This window comes from Caretta caretta, chromosome 13 (assembly GCF_965140235.1).
Source record: "Caretta caretta isolate rCarCar2 chromosome 13, rCarCar1.hap1, whole genome shotgun sequence".
NCBI lineage: Eukaryota > Metazoa > Chordata > Testudines > Cheloniidae > Caretta > Caretta caretta.
In genome coordinates this window covers 186,625-205,553 of record NC_134218.1, presented here as the reverse complement: position 1 = coordinate 205,553, position 18,929 = coordinate 186,625, and the positions used below count along the sequence as shown (strand labels likewise).

General features: G+C 48.3%; 1 protein-coding gene across 1 annotated transcript; it reads right to left on the bottom strand.

The window, feature by feature from the left end:
• Positions 1-751: 751 nt before the first annotated feature.
• LOC125622455 (protein-glutamine gamma-glutamyltransferase 5) lies at positions 752-12,970 on the bottom strand. Its single transcript, XM_075118995.1, is given in 14 exon segments — positions 752-911; positions 3,647-3,742; positions 3,836-4,331; positions 4,633-4,798; positions 4,971-5,044; positions 5,133-5,236; positions 5,960-5,974; positions 6,248-6,255; positions 7,355-7,470; positions 8,476-8,582; positions 8,584-8,669; positions 8,937-9,065; positions 10,207-10,322; positions 12,734-12,970. Coding segments are annotated over 14 exon segments (1,908 nt in total). The 5' UTR covers positions 12,969-12,970.
• Between the last annotated feature and the right edge of the window lie 5,959 nt (positions 12,971-18,929).

Below are 18,929 nucleotides of genomic sequence, written 5' to 3'. Positions count from 1 at the left end.
GCTCTTAGCCAATTGTAGGACAATGGTGGTTGGGAAAGTCAGTGGCTGGTTCAACCTGACAAAACTTCTCCTGTAAGTTACTAGTGCAACAAAGAGTAAGTCAGTTCCTTGGGCAGGAAGTTGATCCTGGATCCAGAGCTGTTCAGTGTGCCCCTTTCTGTCCTTGTACCTCCCATTTGCTCCAGGTTCTCCATAATCACGGAGTCTGAATAAGAACAGACCCCAGCTTCAAGAGCACTCAAATGTTGCATCAAGATTTAGTTACCCACAGGGCCGTGCCGTGCCAGGCTTGCCGTGCCGTGCCAGGCTTGCCGTGCCGTAGCTCCTACTGCCTAGCACCCTTAGCCAGAACTTGGAGGAAGCAGACTCCTCTGATAGGAGTCTATTTGTGTTATAACCAAGCTGGCAATGGAGACTGATAGGATTGCAGTATTTTGTTGTTAATTCAAAAGAATGGACTGTAGCAGCAGGTTGTGCTGTCCTAGCTCATCTGGCCTTAAACAGCCACTGCGGTACAGGGCCAGGCACCCACAGGAGCTTAGGAGCTGCTGCACCAATGTACTACCTAGCAGGAGCCTTGCATGGACATGGACTTAACCTTAGCGCTTTCCTTGTGCTCCAGTAGCTACTGTGGTGAAAGGTCATTCTCCTGATTCGGATACTTCCTGCTGTTGCATTACACTGTGTGGGGAGTTTGCGCTCCTTCTCTGTGAATTTCATTTCAGGCTGCACAGCTATGATCATGGAGTTGTTAAAATCTACTGGTGGGTGCCACCTTGAGAGCCTTGTACCCTTTGATATCCCTGAACTTGTTGCTCTTGAAGTTTACTTGGAGCTGCCTTTGGCTGCTCTTGAAGGGGATGATTTGGAAAGTGATGCTGGTCCTTTCTTGGGGTCTGAGGGCTCCCATGCTAAATAGCGGAAATAATGGTGACTTCACGTAAAATACCTGCTCTTCCCAGCCCTGCCCTCCGCTCCCCTTGCTGGCTGCTATTCTTGCCTCTTACTCTGCTGTTTCCCCAGCTTTCCTGGAAGCCAGTGTTCCCACCAGATTTGACCCTCTCTCCACTGATAACTCAGCAGCTCTATTTCCTCCCCTCATTGGGGTATATCTGTCCCCTGATAGTTGCTGTGAGCAACTGCAGAAATTTCCCTTCTCTCTCGGGATCTGGCTTTTCCTGCTCCAAATGAGTGGCTCATACAAAGTGAGGTCAGTTTCACACTCTTCAGCTGCAATTGATGTCTGTTAGGGCTTGTCTCACAGAGTGCTAGTGTGCAGCAAGCCAGGGGATGCTGTATGGATCCTGCAGCTGCACACTGAAATCCAGGTCTCCGACATCCCAGGTCAGTGCTCTAACTCCTGGGCTATTTGGCATAAGGGGGTGGGGGCAGGCACCACCAGTATCTCTCTTTTTTGGTTTGTTTTTTGCAGGAAGGGCTGACCTGGCTTAGGTGACTAACTCCAGGAGAGGGTGCTTAGCTGTAAATCCTGAGTGGAGACATCTGTCTAACTCCCTTTGAGGGGCAGGGCAACTAACTCAAGGCTGTAGATTCTGAGGCAGAAGTCTGTGGCAGAGCAGGGAATTGAAATTGGGTCTTTAAGTCTCGGGCTAGTGTCCTAATTCCTAGACCATTCTTCCTCTTGCTTTCTGAGGTACTTTCCTGGGTGCATCTAAAAATGTGTCAGATCTTCATCCCCACCATATGCTCTGTATAGATCTCTGCTCTGATGTGACCCAGCTTGAGGTGGGGACAGATGCTGTGCTCCAGTGCCAGCCTGCCCCCACTATTGCAGTATTTGTTAGCTGGGACTAAGGCAGAGGAGTCGGAAATGCAGCTTCTTTTAACATTCATGGCTGCCTCAGCCCTGTTCCTATAATCTAAGCAGCTGCCTCCAGCTTATCATTCTCTATTCCGCCTAGAACCACTAAAAACTTCTTCCCATGCTGCACAGGGCTGTGGCCAGCTTCAGGGGAGCATGAGCTGAAGCTAAACTACCCCCTTCTGTGTCTCAGCTGTTGGAGGGTATGCAAATCCTGTCCAAAGAAACCAAGAGAGTCTTTCAGTGGACATTAAGGGTAGGTCTACACAACAAGTGAGCAGTGAGTCTCAAGGTATGTCTACACAGCAAAGAAAAACCCGCGGCTGGTCCATGCCCGCTGGCTTGGGGAAGCAGGGCTCGGGCTACAGAGCTGTTTCATTGCTATGTAGGCTTCTGGGCTTGGGCTGGAGCCTGAGCTCTGGGACCCTCCCACTCCACAGGGCCCTAGAGCCTGGCTCTAGCCTGAGCCCAAAAGTCTACAGAGCAATGGAACAGCCCTGCAGCCCTAGCCTGAGTCAGCTAGCACGGGCCAACTGTGGGTGTGCAGTTGCTGTGTGGACATACCCTCAGAGGCCAAGTGTGCAGACTTGGGCTTGTAGGGCTCATACTGTGACACTAAAAATAACTGTGTAAACATTCCAGTTCATGTTCTGAAAACCACCTCTCTCCCTGGGTTTCAGAGCCTGAGCTGGAATGTCACGTGGCTATTTTTAGTACTATGGCATGAGCCCAAATCTGCAGAGCTGGGCTGTGAGACTTGCAGCTACAGGGTTTTTTTGTTCTGTATACATACCCCGTACCATTTCACCAATGGAAAAATTAATGAAGTTACAAATGAAAATAATGTATTAAAAATTCTCTATATGCTGTGCTATTTGCTATTCACATGCTGGCCACTGGAGGTCCACATTTACTAAAGGCAGATGAGCCAATACGGCTAGTGGCTTATCAGTTGGTATGTCTACACTGCAGTTAAACACCGTAGCCATGCTGACTGGTTTGGGCCTGCGAGGCTTGGGCTAAGGGGCTGTTTAATTGCAGTGTAGGTGTTTAGGGCTCAGGCTGGAACCTGAGCTCTAGGACCCTGTGTTGGGGGAGAGTCCCAGAGGTCAGGTCCAGCCTGAACCTAACAGTCTACGCTGTAATTAAATAGCACATTAGCCCAAACCTGAGTCAGCTGGCACAGGCCAGCCCGAGGGGTTTATTTGCAGTGTAGACGTAACCAGTGTTGTCCTGTCTCTAGAGCACTGATGGCTGGCTGTGCTGAGCTTGCAGTGCCCTTCATCTAGCTGAAGTCAGCAGCTCACCCATTTCTGTACAGTGGGCACAACCAGGTGGGCTTGTGATTGGATTAGCAGCAGATGGATAGGAATAGTCAAGATGAGGTATTTCAGACTCTTTTGAGTCAGAGAGAGATGTCATCCATGGGTGGGTGCCAGGAACTTCCCAACTCTAACCCCAGTTACCCACGGACTGCCAACTGTCTGGGGACAAGTCCCAGTTCCTAAATGATAAAATGTGGATATTGCTGCTCCCCTCTCTTCTGGAGGCAGTGAACATGTACAGTGGGCGTGCTAGTAATGATAGACTCTCTCCGTCAGACTAGATGGATGGAAGCTCAGCATAATCCACAGTGGGCAGCAGACAGTCTTCCCTGTCTTCTGGAAGAGCAGCATTTGGTGGGGGTTCTCCATTCCCTGCAAGAGCTCCAGAGACAGAGCTTCCTTTCTAAAGGAGAAGTTCTCCCTGCTTTCCTTTCCCTCCCAACCCTGCGTGGCCCTGGCTTTCAGCCCCTAGGGGAAACAATTAACTACACAAGGCTGCCATACATTAATGAGGATAGCAGGGTAAGCCAGGGTGGTGATCTTTTTCACGAGCAGCTTCTCCCAGGTGGTGTTCTCCTCCCCCCATGGCAGTGACCTGAACCAGCTTGTCTAGGGCAGATGGTTCCTGTAGTAGGGGTATGAGATTGTCCATGGAAAGATCTTCTCTACAAACAGAACAGATATTCACAGAGCTGTAGGCCAGGCACTCTGGGCTCCACTGATGCTCCCCAGTGCCTGGTGGGCTGACTTCCTGAGCCCATGCAGTGTCCCGATGGGCCCTGCACCAAGATTGGAGCAGCAATGAAAATTACCTTCTTTGGGATGGAAAGTGATGTACAGTGTTTCCTGCCAGAAGGGAGGTGGGGGGGTGCTATTGTGCAGCATGGACTGGGTACTCACACTCAGCTTTACATTCTTGTACTCAAAAGCCAGGTTACAAGCTAGCAGGATCAACTTGATGTCCTGACCAATTTCAGGGGACTCAGCGAGTTTAAATTTCAGATAGGTTTGTGCCACTTTCCGTGGCTCCTGGTTATGGTTCTCTTCTGGGGTGGGTGGAGCCGGTGAAAATCTCAGGGCTCCTGGCAGGAGCCTGTTGGGCCCTGCTGTGCTAGGACTTCTCATTGGTTTGTGCTGTGCCTGGGCACAGGCCTTCACATACACCCGCCTTTCCTCCTGGGAGCTGGTTTGAAGAGAGAAACAGCGCTGGTACTTTGCTCTCCATAAACTCAGCAGAGCTGGTCTGGAAAAATGTCCAACCATCCGTAACAAAGGAAAAGAGGCTGAGGCCCAGTCTAGGTTGAACAATCTCTAAGGCCTCAGATCTCCTTTCCCTACAGCTGACACTTTCTGCCAGCTAAGTGAGATATAGATGGCTTCCCAGCTCAGTTTGCAAATTGGTTTGTTGTATTATACCACTGTGCAAGCCTGTCCTTGTACTGTGGCTAATGCTGGAAGAGCAGCCTGGGCTGGGTGTTTCTGTACCTTCCTTGTACTTATAGCTATTGGTGATAGCCTCGCACTCATTGCTCCCAGTGCTCTTGGTACTGATGTGGTTCCCAATAGAGTGCGTGTCCCCGTGAAGTATTTCCTTCCTTGCTCCATAGGCAAGCCAGGCAATGCAGTCGGCTTTCACCATGGAGAACATACAGTGGGGGAGGGATAGCTCAGTGGTTTGAGCATTGGCCTGCTAAACCCAGGGTTGAGAGTTCAATCCTTGAGGGGGCCATTTAGGGATCTGGGGCAAAAATTGGGGATTGGTCCTGCTTTGAGCAGGGGGGTTGGACTAGATGACCTCCTGAGGTCCCTTCCAACCCTGATATTCTATGATCGTAACAGAGGTTCAGGTCCCCTTCTCTGATGGCTATGACAGAGGCAGGACCACAGCAGTACACCCCTACAGAGAGGAAGCAAAGTGAGCCAGGCTCTTGCAGAGCTGAAGCGCCTGTGCATAAGGACCAGACAGAGAGGAGACCAGCCTTTACCAGTGCTAGTTTCCTGAGGAGTTGCATCCAGTACCTGCCACCCTGCGTATCCTGGGGGCAGGTTCCTTTGTGCCATCCAGCACTCATTCTAGACGTGGAAGTTCCTACAGGAGGAAATAGAGACAAGGATTTGCTTTGCAGATAACTTTTATGTGATTGCTGTATGAGGCCCTTGGGAGCTGGAGGAACTGCCCCTCTAGGGTGTGGCACATGTGAGTCACTGCGCCAGGGTGAGGCCCTGGGGAGCCGTTGTGCTGCATGTGGGAGCCGAAAGCGGCCATGTTACCAAGCTGCATGTGGGAGCCAGGAAGGTTCATGCTGCTGTGCATAGGTGCTGGAATGGTTTCCATCATTTACAGGATTTACAGATTGTTGCAATGGCTCTTAGCACTCCCCCTATACAAATTGTTCCAGCACCCCTGCTGCTGTGTCAACTAGGCAGCTCCTTGTCACCTTGCAACATTCAGGTCAGTTAAATTCAGTTGCAAAGAAGTGCCCAAGCTGAGGGAAGGGAGTGAGGTGGGTGCTGCAATGCCAGTGAAGATGATCCCATACTGTCCCCCCCCCCCCCCACCTCTTGCTGTGTGTGTGGGGGAGGGGTTGCTTCTCCCAGGCTTCGATTGCAACAGCATTCGTTGTTGTTGTTCTGAAAGACTTTTCTGCAGCCCTGAAGTGTTCTTCTGAGTTGCAGTTATCCTAGGGGGCCAGAGGGATGGAGCAGAGGAAGAAAGCGCGGCCCTTCCATTCCTGGGCTATCTGGGAGGGTGTAGCCTAGCCTGTCCATCCCAGAGCTGAATACAGGGACCTGCAGCCAGAGCCGATCTCACCACACACTGTCCTTGCTGTCAGAGCCAGGATCATAGAATCATAGAATATCAGGGTTGGAAGGGACCCCAGAAGGTCATCTAGTCCAACCCCCTGCTCAAAGCAGGACCAATTCCCAGTTAAATCATCCCAGCCAGGGCTTTGTCAAGCCTGACCTTAAAAACCTCTAAGGAAGGAGATTCTACCACCTCCCTAGGTAACGCATTCCAGTGTTTCACCACCCTCTTAGTGAAAAAGTTTTTCCTAATATCCAATCTAAACCTCCCCCACCTGCAACTTGAGACCATTACTCCTCGTTCTGTCATCTGCTACCTTTGAGAACAGTCTAGAGCCATCCTCTTTGGAACCCCCTTTCAGGTAGTTGAAAGCAGCTATCAAATCCCCCCTCATTCTTCTCTTCTGCAGGCTAAACAATCCCAGCTCCCTCAGCCTCTCCTCATAACTCATGTGTTCCAGTCCCCTAATCATTTTTGTTGCCCTTCGCTGGACTCTCTCCAATTTATCCACATCCTTCTTGAAGTGTGGGGCCCAAAACTGGACACAGTACTCCAGATGAGGCCTCACCAATGTCGAAGAGAGGGGAACGATCACGTCCCTCGATCTGCTCGCTATGCCCCTACTTATACATCCCAAAATGCCATTGGCCTTCTTGGCAATAAGGGCACACTGCTGACTCATATCCAGCTTCTCGTCCACTGTCACCCCTAGGTCCTTTCCGCAGAACTGCTGTCTAGCCATTCAGTCCCTAGTCTGTAGCTGTGCATTGGGTTCTTCCGTCCTAAGTGCAGGACCCTGCACTTATCCTTATTGAACCTCATCAGCTTTCTTTTGGCCCAATCCTCCAATTTGTCTAGGTCCCTCTGTATCTTATCCCTGCCCTCCAGCGTATCTACCACTCCTCCCAGTTTAGTATCATCCGCAAATTTGCTGAGAGTGCAATCCACACCATCCTCCAGATCATTTATGAAGATATTGAACAAAACCGGCCCCAGGACCGACCCCTGGGGCACTCCACTTGATACCGGCTGCCAACTAGACATGGAGCCATTGATCACTACCCGTTGAGCCCGACAGTCTAGCCAGCTTTCTACCCACCTTATAGTGCATTCATCCAGCCCATACTTCCTTAACTTGCTGACAAGAATACTGTGGGAGACCGTGTCAAAAGCTTTGCTAAAGTCAAGAAACAATACATCCACTGCTTTCCCTTCATCCACAGAACCAGTAATCTCATCATAGAAGGTGATTAGATTAGTCAGGCATGACCTTCCCTTGGTGAATCCATGCTGGCTGTTCCTGATCACTTTCCTCTCATGCAAGTGCTTCAGGATTGATTCTTTGAGGACCTGCTCCATGATTTTTCCAGGGACTGAAGTGAGGCTGATTTTTCCAGGGACTGAAGTGATCCTGCCTGTGGTATCACAGAACTTGTCAATAATCAGGTTGCTGTCTTTCTTGTGGCCTGACTCAAAGTTGGTAAGGTGCGGGTTGGGATTCCCCAGGCATCTCATCACTGGGAAAGGGAGAGGAAAGTTACAGCTGCTGGGCTAGTGCTGATCCCCAGGCCCCATAGGACCCCATAGCCTGTGACTGAATAGACATGACCCCATCTCTGTGCTTTACCCGTAATGAGAGAGTCACAACAGCCAGCACTGAGGAGCAGGTGGACCTGAAATCTCCCTTCAGTTTGTGTATGAATCAACTAACTTCTCTGGGAGCTTGCCATCTAGGGTGGTAATGGGGTTCGAGTGCTGCCTCTCCAGTGAACTCTGAGCTGCTTCTCCCAGAGGGAGACTGTCGTGTTGGGGTTAGTGCAGGTGTAACAGCCCTCTGCTGCGTTAGAACTGCTGTGTGCCTTAGTTCCCTTCAGCTCATTGCATTTCCGAGGCCTATTCTCTAGGGTACGTGTGGTTAGCTGGTGACTGTGGCCATGAAAAGCAGCCACAGCTACTAGGACTGAAGCATCTAACCAAGTTATTTTTGAAGTCAGTCTGTATCTCATGGAGCCTGCCTTGTATGTGGCACGCAGAGCCCTCAGACTGTAAAGCCACGTGCTAGTTTCTTCTCCTGGCTTTTACTGAGAATTTGAAGAGTTGAAAGTAAGGGTTTTTCTCCTCATACAATGTGAGATTCACAGACCTGGAACCCAGTCTATCCCCAGCCTGGGTAGCAGCAGTGCAGGCTTTCTCACAGCCTTTTGCCGTGTGCCTGGATTCCTCCGGGAAGATGCCTGTTCAATCTCCATCATCCATCTAGTCCCTGGCCTCTTTGCTGACATTACCAGTTAGAGGACAGTGAAGAACATCAGTCTTTGCCACGGTGGGTTGGATGTGAATGAATGGCTCAGTGGTGAGAAACTCTGTTTTATTCCCAACCTCCCAGACTCTCCTGCTTCCCTTGGATTGTGGCAATGAGCTGTGTTATAAACACATTTTATATAGTTGGATGTTCGTTTCTCATTCTTTCTGAGCTAATCCCCAGAGTTAACATGAACTTTAATTTTATGTACATACCCTTCAGTGTCCACTCGCCCTATCTGTGCACATCACAACTGCAAAGACCCAGCATTGCCCATATTTAACTGGTTGACCTCCTGCAGCATCCCACTGTCTCAGTATGATGACCGCCATTCAACTCAGATGGGCAGATGCAGCTGGAGTAATCTTCGCTCCAGTTCCCTTCTAGAACCCCGCTGTCAACATTGCTGTTGATCTGGAAGGAAGCAGGGATACCAGAACCCGCAGACTGCAGCCTAGAAAGTTCTTTGGCATGCATAGATGGGGCACATCATGGGCATCTTATGGTGAATCACAACATCTCCTGGATGCAGCCACAGCCCATTGTGGGGATGACACAGTTGTCCTGGCAAGGCATGAAGGGGACATGTAGCCGCTACTAGAGTGGCAGAAAAGACTTTTGTGAGTTCTGTGTCTGTACAGTGATGGATAAGGAAGTAAGTATGATTAATCCTTCACTTACCATAGCGCTCACCACCCTACTGATGTATATGGGATTATTTCCTAAGGAATACTCTTTGACTGGGTCACACTGGAAGTTTAAGCTCCTGTCCAGTAGCTTCAGACAGATATCCACAGTATCCTCCTCAAACTGAGAGAGGAAAGAAAGAGACACGTCTTAGCACCATGCCTTTCTGCCTGTGAAACGTGACCTAGTCATTTACACAACAGGAGTTATAGAGACCTGCTTCCCATGTTCTGTATTAAATATGCCTAGCCCTTCATATACACATAGATGCTTCTTCGCTTCCTTAGCCAGAGAGCAGCAGCTGGAAGAGCTTTGTGTGGCACAAATGTGAAGGGTCATGGTGTAGTTTTTTTCAACTAAAATTTTCCCTTGAGAATTCCATCTGCATGTTTAATCCTATAGCCCTCCAAATGCAGAGTATCTGCAGCACAGCGACCCATAGCCTTCTTGCTGCAGTGCATGAGCACCCCTGCAGCACAGTGACCCATAGCTTCTCACTCTTCTGAGGTCTAGATCCTCAGTTACAGCTGAACTCTGTTTGGGACTAAGCCACCCTTCCATTCCCCCAGTCCTAGGGTTGGGGGGGCTATTTTGGCTCCCAGTTTAACTTCAGGTTTAAAAAAGCCTGCTTTAAATGATGCCTCACAGAGATGGCTCGGCTAGACAAAGACTGCCCCCTGCTCCAGCCACACCCCATTGCACTCTCTGCATACAGTGCAGCTAAAAGAGAGGCCAGGGATCTGGCTCTGTCAGCATATGCTCTGAGAAGGTCCTGTTTTTCCCCAAAGATAGCAGTGGAGTCCATGCTTGGGCCAGGTGAAATGTCCAATCTTTGAGTGACAAAAGGGGCTGCATTAGCGTCTTCTGGAAGACCAAGTGCCACATCTAATTTGTGTAAAGTGGAGCTTATTGCAGCAGTCTTCAACTGTAATGCAGAGGTTTTGCCCACAGAGCAACAGATCACCGCATAAGGGCTGGGCTGCTCAGATCAAGAGGGAATATTGTACGCTGGAACTTCTGTGCACCTAATCTCCACATTACAGACAAGGGCAGTTATAGGCCACATATTACTCCAGGAGCCAGAGCTGGCCACCCCCGGGCCTCTGCATGTGTGCTCACAAGTGGCAGAGCCGAATGATCCCAAAGTGAGGAGCTGGAGCAGCAAGCCTCATTTAGCAAGGGGAGCTGGCGACAAGTTTTGTCCTTGTAACAGATAAGAACATGGGTTCCATCCCAAAGAGGCTGCTGGGAAGGCCCAGTTTACCTGTCCATAGTTCCAAGGATAGGGATGGATCCAGTTCTTGTTTCCCTGGTAGATTAAGCCATAGTCATTCATTACATATTCCTGCCTTCCAGGAATTGCTAGATACATATCACCAGCTGAAAAATTGGAACACAAAACGCTGTTATCAAGGCTGATCCTTCACTCTGGCACTTCGAGTGCATAAGATGGGGGCCCTCAAGGATTTTAAAAATTAATACTGGCCACTCCAGGCTGGTATTAAACTCCCAAGGTCACAGCTTCTCTCTGACCTTGGATGGGTCGATGCTGCCACCACGCACTTGGGAATTCCTTCCTGTGGGGTACCCTCAAGCCCTTTCACCCCCCCTCCAGGGAAGAGCTGAGAAAGAAAACAAAAGAAATTAGCTGTTGCCTCCAGCTAATTAAACAACACATGCACAAACCTCTTAGGACACCAAAAATCCAATCCTGTTCTTAATAAAGGGTAAATTTTATTAAAAACAAAAAGAAAGAAAATACATCTGGAACTTAGGCTTTTGCTAGATTTAAAAAACCCAGTTACAAAAATTAAGCATTCAGATAGCTCTCTTGGGGTTCAGCTTAAAGGTTACAAACAAAACAAAAGCATCTGGGGTTAGCACAGAGGAGTCCACAAGCCTTACAAAATAAAAAATAAAACCTAATTGCATCTTTCTAGACATTTCTGATCTGCTTATATATTTTGGATTTCAGATAAGTAGGTTCAAGGTATGAATTGATGGTTTTTCATACTTGACTTAAAGCTTCTTACAGCATAACTGCTCCCTCTTTCCTGGGGAACAACAATACACAGACACAGGGAAGCTTTTTTCCCCAATTTTAAAAAGTTATAGTCCTCCCATTGGCTCTTTTGGTCAGGTGCCCACTCCTTTCTTTTTACCTGTGGGCTTGTTAACCCTTTACAGGTAAAGCAATTAGAGAACAGCTCCTAACAGGGGTTTTATAGCTAACTGGCTGGCTGGGTGTCCATAAAAGGGAGCTACCCACCCCCCTTCATTTAACATAGCTGTGAAAATACAGAAACTGCCTCCTTTCTGGCTTTTCTCTTTCTGCCAATGCTGCTTCCATAGATCATGAGTTCTTTAGTATCAAAGCTCTTCAGAACTCACTCTGACAGTAGCATTAATGGGGAGCTAGGAATGGTAAGCTTTCCATTCCCATGCTGGAGTCACTGCACTATTAAAATGTGTCCTTACCACATTAAGGAGCAGGTCCAATGGATGTGCATCCCAGGGCACTGAACTGTCTACTCCTCTCACACTGAGAGGCTCATGGGAAGAAGCAATTGGGATAGCTCTAAAGGCCCTGAGAGGCTGTTTGTGTCGCACTAGCACAGTGTTCCTTCCCCAGGAGAATACAGACACATTCAAAGGGAAAAACATTCACTACTAGGTTTTAAACTCTCTCAGGTGACGTGTTTATTAGCTGTGTCTCTGCCTGTGTCAGAGGGGTCAGAGCCTCCCTCAGACTGGGATTAATTGCTTGTTGTGTTTTGAGTGTGGTAGCATTGACCGCGTGCTTGGCACTGTACAAACACAGAACACTGTTCTCTGGGGTTAGCATCCGGAAGAGATGTGGGCTCTTGGGACTGGATGGGCTGTACAGGGGATCAGGAAACCCTGTGGGAAGGTCCATGCTGGCTGAAGTCACTGAGAAGTACCTCGGTGGAGAGACATCCCTTTTGTTTGTCCAGGGCTCAGCACAGACAAGTTAGAACCACCCAATGGCAAGCCACATACCTGGGCACCAAGCATTAAAGAGCAGGATGAACTCCCCCAACTGGTAGGAGGGGATGTGACCTGTACCAGAGTCAATGTGAATCTTCAGAAGAAACTGCCCGATGACTGCACTGGCTGGAGCAGACAAGGTGACTTCCATGGAGCTGGGACTGTTTGATGCACAGGCTGCCCTCCAGCTACTCCTGAGGCCTGACCTGGCCAAAGAGAATATAGCTTGTGTTCTGGATGACCTGTCAGGTCAGGGCCCTTTGGCAGATAGACGGAAGGTTAAACATATCCTAATAAGACAGAATGCTTGTGTTGGATTCAGAACCCCCTTGCACCTACTGAAATTACATGGGGGAGGGGGCAGGCGGACCCAGTGTTTGTCAGGAATCTGGCCTGAAGCAGAGCAAACCTCTAGGCAACCTAATGAGTGCAGCTGGCCTATAGTAGGCTGCATGAGTGGTTACACTGCCTGATTGGTTGGAAATGTCAGCAGATGGGCTCTTAAGCCCAGCAGCTGCTCACGCTGTATTTATCCTCAGCTGAGCTGTGACTACTCCTGAGGCTGCTTGTTCCTAGCCCTCCTCCTGCCTTGAACTCAGCTATGCTCCTGGCCTCAGCCTTAGTTCCAGTTCCTGATGTCAGCATCTAGCTGCTGGGCTGGGCTCTCCATGTCCCTCTCAGTCACTTACGGGAGGGCAGGCAGGGTTCTTTAGCAGGGGTTATTTCTTATGCTAGGAGGGTTCCCCTTCCTTGATCTCTGCAGGGGCTGTCCTAGCTCTTACCAGTCTCTGTGATGAGGAGGATGGTGTCTGCTCCTGGCTGGTATCCTCAGGCTTGGAAGTGCAGAGTGATGGTGAATGGCTGCCCTCCCCTTACCACCAAGCGCTTAGTGGTGTTCTCTGCTGTCCAGGGTTGCAGGTTGTTTCTGTAGCATTGGAAGTCTGTGAATGCAACTTCTAGCCCTAGGACTAAGTGGGGTTTCTTCAGTCCCATTGAACCAGCCTCATTCCATTCCATAATCCTACAATTGCTTTCCAGAATCTAATATCCTTGCCCTGATGTCTTTTGTGAATAATTAAGGAATCATTTTATTATTCAGCCCCTAGGAGTTCATAGTGTTTTAAGAACCATAGGAGAACAAGAGATTCCTGATTAGAACAATGTCTTTGCGTGTAAAGAGGGGGTGGGGACACTCAAATGTGGAGAACTGGTGTTTACCTGTACCACTAGGCACTTGTATACCATTGGGATAAGGCCAAGATAGGCCATACAGCCACTGTGCCAAGGTGATCTCTCCTCTGTATGGCCCCCATAGGTATCTTATGATGTCCTTGCCAGTTATCACTCATCTGTGGCCTTGCCTGCCTAGGAAAGATCACTGAGGGAGTCCAACATGAACAGCATCTGACATCCTCCAGTTTGCTCATGTTCCAGGCCAGACCATGCATGCTAGATAGACACTGTTGGTCTCCATAGCTGACAGTCTCCTCGTGGCAATAGACAGAGAGGGGATGTCTTGACTAATTCTGTGAGATTTTTCAGCAGCCTTTGATACCATTGATCATCGTGTGATATTGACACATCTATAGGCCCTGGGTGGAGTTGAAGGAGTCACCTTAGAGGTGATCTTGTTTCTTTTGGAGTGATCCCAGTGGGTGACCGCTCTTCCTTGCTGAGGCTTTCCAGCTGTCAGCTCCCACAGGCTTGCTTCAGTCTGGGTTTTCCCCCTTCCTTTTCACCATCTACATGAAAATGCTGGTGGGGGGCGGGGGAAGGGAACAGGGACTGTGAGGTGATACAGAGTGATGTAATCAGTATGGTGTGGCTATTCAGTTCTGTCTCTAAATCAGACTCCAGTTGGACTTACTTCCTTACTTGCCTACTGTGTTGCAGAGATAGTTACCTGGACAAAAGTCAGGCAGTTTAAGCTCAAGGTGGAGAGGATGGAGGCTGACTGGCAAAATAATTTTGAGGCTCTGGCAAAGTTCATAACCACCCTCTCACTCAAAGATGTCTGTCACAGTCTTATTAGCCTAAGCTCTGCTCTTGGACTCACAAACACCAAGAGCAGTGGTTCTCAAACTTTTTTTTTCGTGGACCACTTGAAAATTGCTGAGGGTCTCGGTGGACCACTTAATGATCTTTCCAAATGTTGTTTGTACTGTTAGCTCACTATTGTAAAGCACTTTGGGTAAAAGCACTATATAAAAAAACCCCTATAATAATTAACGTTTTTTGTTCTACAAATAAAAGCACACAACTCATATTTTAATATCAGTAGTCTTACCTTTCTAATGCAATGGATGTGCCCTCTTTCCCCCGCCATGGCAGCCCCCGAGCTGGGCCACGGAAGGACGGGGGTCTCTCCCCTGCTGTGGCAGCCCCTGAGCTGGGGCTGGGAAGGAGGACCATCTCGCCCCGGAAGCCACAGCACTGGAGCTGGGGAAAGTCGCCTCTTTCTCTGGCCACTGCAGCTCTGCATGTCCCTGTTAGAATATAGATATTCAGGCCTGTCTGTAAAGGCCTGTATTCTAAGAATTTAGGTGTATTCTTATCACTTGGCTAGTTATAGAGGTATAAAAGAAAGAATCAAAATCACTGTCTGCCGGTGTAAGGTCCTTCTCTTACTGTGACAGTCTGAGGCCCTGTTCTTAAGCTAAGGCCTTTGGCTAAGCAGCAGAGGCAGCCATAAGCTGGGAAGCGACCGGTCACATCCTCACATTCCAAACTAGTCACATTGAAATAATGACAGGTTTCAGAGTAACAGCCGCGTTAGTCTGTATTCGCAAAAAGAAAAGGAGTACTTGTGGCACCTTAGAGACTAACCAATTTATTTGAGCATGAGCTTTCGTGAGCGATGAAGTGAGCTGTAGCTCACGAAAGCTCATGCTCAAATAAATTGGTTAGTCTCTAAGGTGCCACAAGTACTCCTTTTCTTTTTGCACATTGAAATAAGGTGCTATTGGGCTGTTAGGAATACAATCCTGTCCTGATAATGCCTGTCACCTCCAGAGAAAGGGAAGTGCCTAGAAGATGTAAAAGGAAACTTCGTTTGATAGCATCCTGTCTGGCAAGAACTCACTTATCAATAGCTGGGATGTGAAATCCACACTTCTGTATTGTTTTGTCATTTATAGTTCCCACTTTGCTATTGTTTGTCTGTATAATCTCTGTCTGGTTCTGTGATTGTTCCTGTCTGCTGTATAATTAATTTTGCTGGGTGTAAACTAATTAAGGTGGTGAGATATAATTGGTTACATAATCATGTTACAATATGTTAGGATTGGTTAGTTAAATTTCAGGAAAATGATTGGTTAAGGTATAGCAAAGCAGAACAAGTTTTACTATAAAAAGAAAAGGAGTACTTGTGGCACCTTAGAGACTAACCAATTTGTATGAGCATAAGCTTTCGTGAGCTACAGCTCACTTCATCGGATGCATACTGTGGAAAGTTTAGAAGATCTTATTATATACACACAAAGCATGAAAAAAATACCTCCTCCCACCCCACTCTCCTGCTGGTAATAGCTTATCTAAAGTGATCACTCTCCTTACAATGTGTATGATAATCAAGGTGGGCCATTTCCAGCACAAATCCAGGGTTTAACAAGAACGTCTTTTTGGGGGGGGAGGTAGGAAAAAACAAGGGGAAATAGGCTACCTTGCATAATGACTAAGCCACTCCCAGTCTCTATTCAAGCCTAAATTAATTGTATCCAATTTGCAAATGAATTCCAATTCAGCAGTTTCTCGCTGGAGTCTGGATTTGAAGTTTTTTTTGTTGTAAAATAACGACTTTCATGTCTGTAATCGCGTGACCAGAGAGATTGAAGTGTTCTCCTACTGGTTTATGAATGTTATAATTCTTGACATCTGATTTATGTCCATTTACTCTTTTACGTAGAGACTGTCCAGTTTGACCAATGTACATGGCAGCAGGGCATTGCTGGCACATGATGGCATATATCACATTGGTAGATGTGCAGGTGAATCATAGAATCATAGAATATCAGGGTTGGAAGGGACCTCAGTAGGTCATCTAGTCCAACCCCCTGCTCAAAAGCAGGACCCATCCCCAATTAAATCATCCCAGCCAGGGCTTTGTCAAGCCTGACCTTAAAAACTTCTAAGGAAGGAGATTCCACCACCTCCCTAGGCAACGCATTCCAGTGTTTCACCACCCTCCTAGTGAAAAAGTTTTTCCTAATATCCAATCTAAACCTCCCCCACTGCAACTTGAGACCATTACTCCTTGTCCTGTCCTCTTCCACCACTGAGAATAGTCTAGAACCATCCTCTCTGGAACCACCTCTCAGGTAGTTGAAAGCAGCTATCAAATCCTCCCACATTCTTCTCTTCTGCAGACTAAACAATCCCAGTTCCCTCTGCCTCTCCTCATAAGTCATGTGTTCCAGACCCCTAATCATTTTTGTTGCCCTTCGCTGGACTCTTTCTAATTTATCCACATCCTTCTTGTAGTGTGGGGCCCAAAACTGGACACAGTACTCCAGATGAGGCCTCACCAATGTCGAATAGAGGGGGACGATCACGTCCCTCGATCTGCTCGCTATGCCCCTACTTATACATCCCAACAGGCCATTGGCCTTCTTGGCAACAAGGGCACACTGCTGACTCATATCCAGCTTCTCGTCCACTGTCACCCCTAGGTCCTTTTCCGCAGAACTGCTGCCTAGCCATTCGGTCCCTAGTCTGTAGCTGTGCATTGGGTTCTTCCGTCCTAAGTGCAGGACCCTGCACTTATCCTTATTGAACCTCATCAGATTTCTTTTGGCCCAATCCTCCAATTTGTCTAGGTCCCTCTGTATCCTATCCCTTCCCTCCAGCGTATCTACCACTCCTCCCAGTTTAGTATCATCCGCAAATTTGCTGAGAGTGCAATCCACACCATCCTCCAGATCATTTATGAAGATATTGAACAAAACCGGCCCCAGAACCGACCCCTGGGGCACTCCACTTGACACCGGCTGCCAACTAGACATGGAGCCGTTGATCACTACCCGTTGAGCCCGACAATCTAGCCAACTTTCTACCCACCTTATAGTGCATTCATCCAGCCCATACTTCTTTAACTTGCTGACAAGAATACTGTGGGAGACCGTGTCAAAAGCTTTGCTAAAGTCAAGATACAATACATCCACTGCTTTCCCTTCATCCACAGAACCAGTAATCTCATCATAGAAGGCGATTAGATTAGTCAGGCATGACCTTCCCTTGGTGAATCCATGCTGACTGTTCCTGATCACTTTCCTCTCATGTAAGTGCTTCAGGATTGATTCTTTGAGGACCTGCTCCATGATTTTTCCGGGGACTGAAGTGAGGCTGACTGGCCTGTAGTTCCCAGGATCCTCCTTCTTCCCTTTTTTAAAGATTGGCACTACATTAGCCTTTTTCCAGTCATCCGGGACTTCCCCCGTTCGCCACGAGTTTTCAAAGATAATGGCCAATGGCTCTGCAATCACAGCCGCCAGTTCCTTTAGCACTCTCAGATGCAACTCGTCCAGCCCCATGGACTTGTGCACGTCCAGCTTTTCTAAATAGTCCCTAACCACCTCTTTCTCCACAGAGGGCTGGCCATCTATTCCCCATGTTGTGATGCCCAGCGCAGCAGTCTGGGAGCTGACCTTGTTCGTGAAGACAGAGGCAAAAAAAGCATTGAGTACATTAGCTTTTTCCGCATCCTCTGTCACTAGGTTGCCTCCCTCATTTATTAAGGGGCCCACACTTTCCTTGGCTTTCTTCTTGTTGCCAACATACCTGAAGAAACCCTTCTTGTTACTTTTAATATCTCTCGCTAGCTGCAGCTCCAGGTGCGATTTGGCCCTCCTAATTTCATTCCTACATGCCCGAGCAATATTTTTATACTCTTCCCTGGTCATATGTCCAACCTTCCACTTCTTGTAAGCTTCTTTTTTATGCTTAAGATCCGCTAGGATTTCACCGTTAAGCCAAGCTGGTCGCCTGCCATATTTACTATTCTTTCGACACATCGGGATGGTTTGTCCCTGTAACCTCAACAGGGATTCCTTGAATACAGCCAGCTCTCCTGGACTCCTTTCCCCTTCATGTTAGTCCCCCAGGGGATCCTACCCATCCGTTCCCTGAGGGAGTCGAAGTCTGCTTTCCTGAAGTCCAGGGTCTGTATCCTGCTGCTTACCTTTCTTCCCTGTGTCAGGATCCTGAACTCAACCAACTCATGGTCACTGCCTCCCAGATTCCCATCCACTTTTGCTTCCCCTACTAATTCTTCCCAGTTTGTGAGCAGCAGGTCAAGAAAAGCTCCCCCCCAGTTGGCTCCTCTAGCACTTGCACCAGGAAATTGTCCCCTATGCTTTCCAAAAACTTCCTGGATTGTCTATGCACTGCTGTATTGCTCTACCAGCAGATATCAGGAAAATTAAAGTCACCCATGAGAACTAGGGCATGCGATCTAGTAGCTTCCGCGAGCTGCCGGAAGAAAGCCTCATCCACCTCATCCCCCTGGTCCGGTGGTCTATAGCAGACTCCCACCACGACATCATCTTTGTTGCTCACACTTCTAAACTTAATCCAGAGACACTCAGGTTTTTCTGCAGTTTCGTACCGGAGCTCTGAGCAGTCATACTGCTCCCTTACATACAGTGCTACTCCCCCACCTTTTCTGCCCTGCCTGTCCTTCCTGAACAGTTTATAACCATCCATGACAGTACTTCAGTCATGTGAGTTATCCCACCAAGTCTCTGTTATTCCAATCACGTCATAATTCCTTGACATCACCAGGACCTCCAGTTCTCCCTGCTTGTTTCCAAGGCTTTGTGCATTCGTATATAAGCACTTGAGATAACCTGCTGATCGCCCCTCATTCTCAGTATGAGGCAGGAGCCCTCCCCTCACAGACATTCCTGCCTGTGCTTCCTCCCGGTATCCCACTTTCCCACTTACCTCAGGGCTTTGGTCTCCTTCCCCCGGTGAACCTAGTTT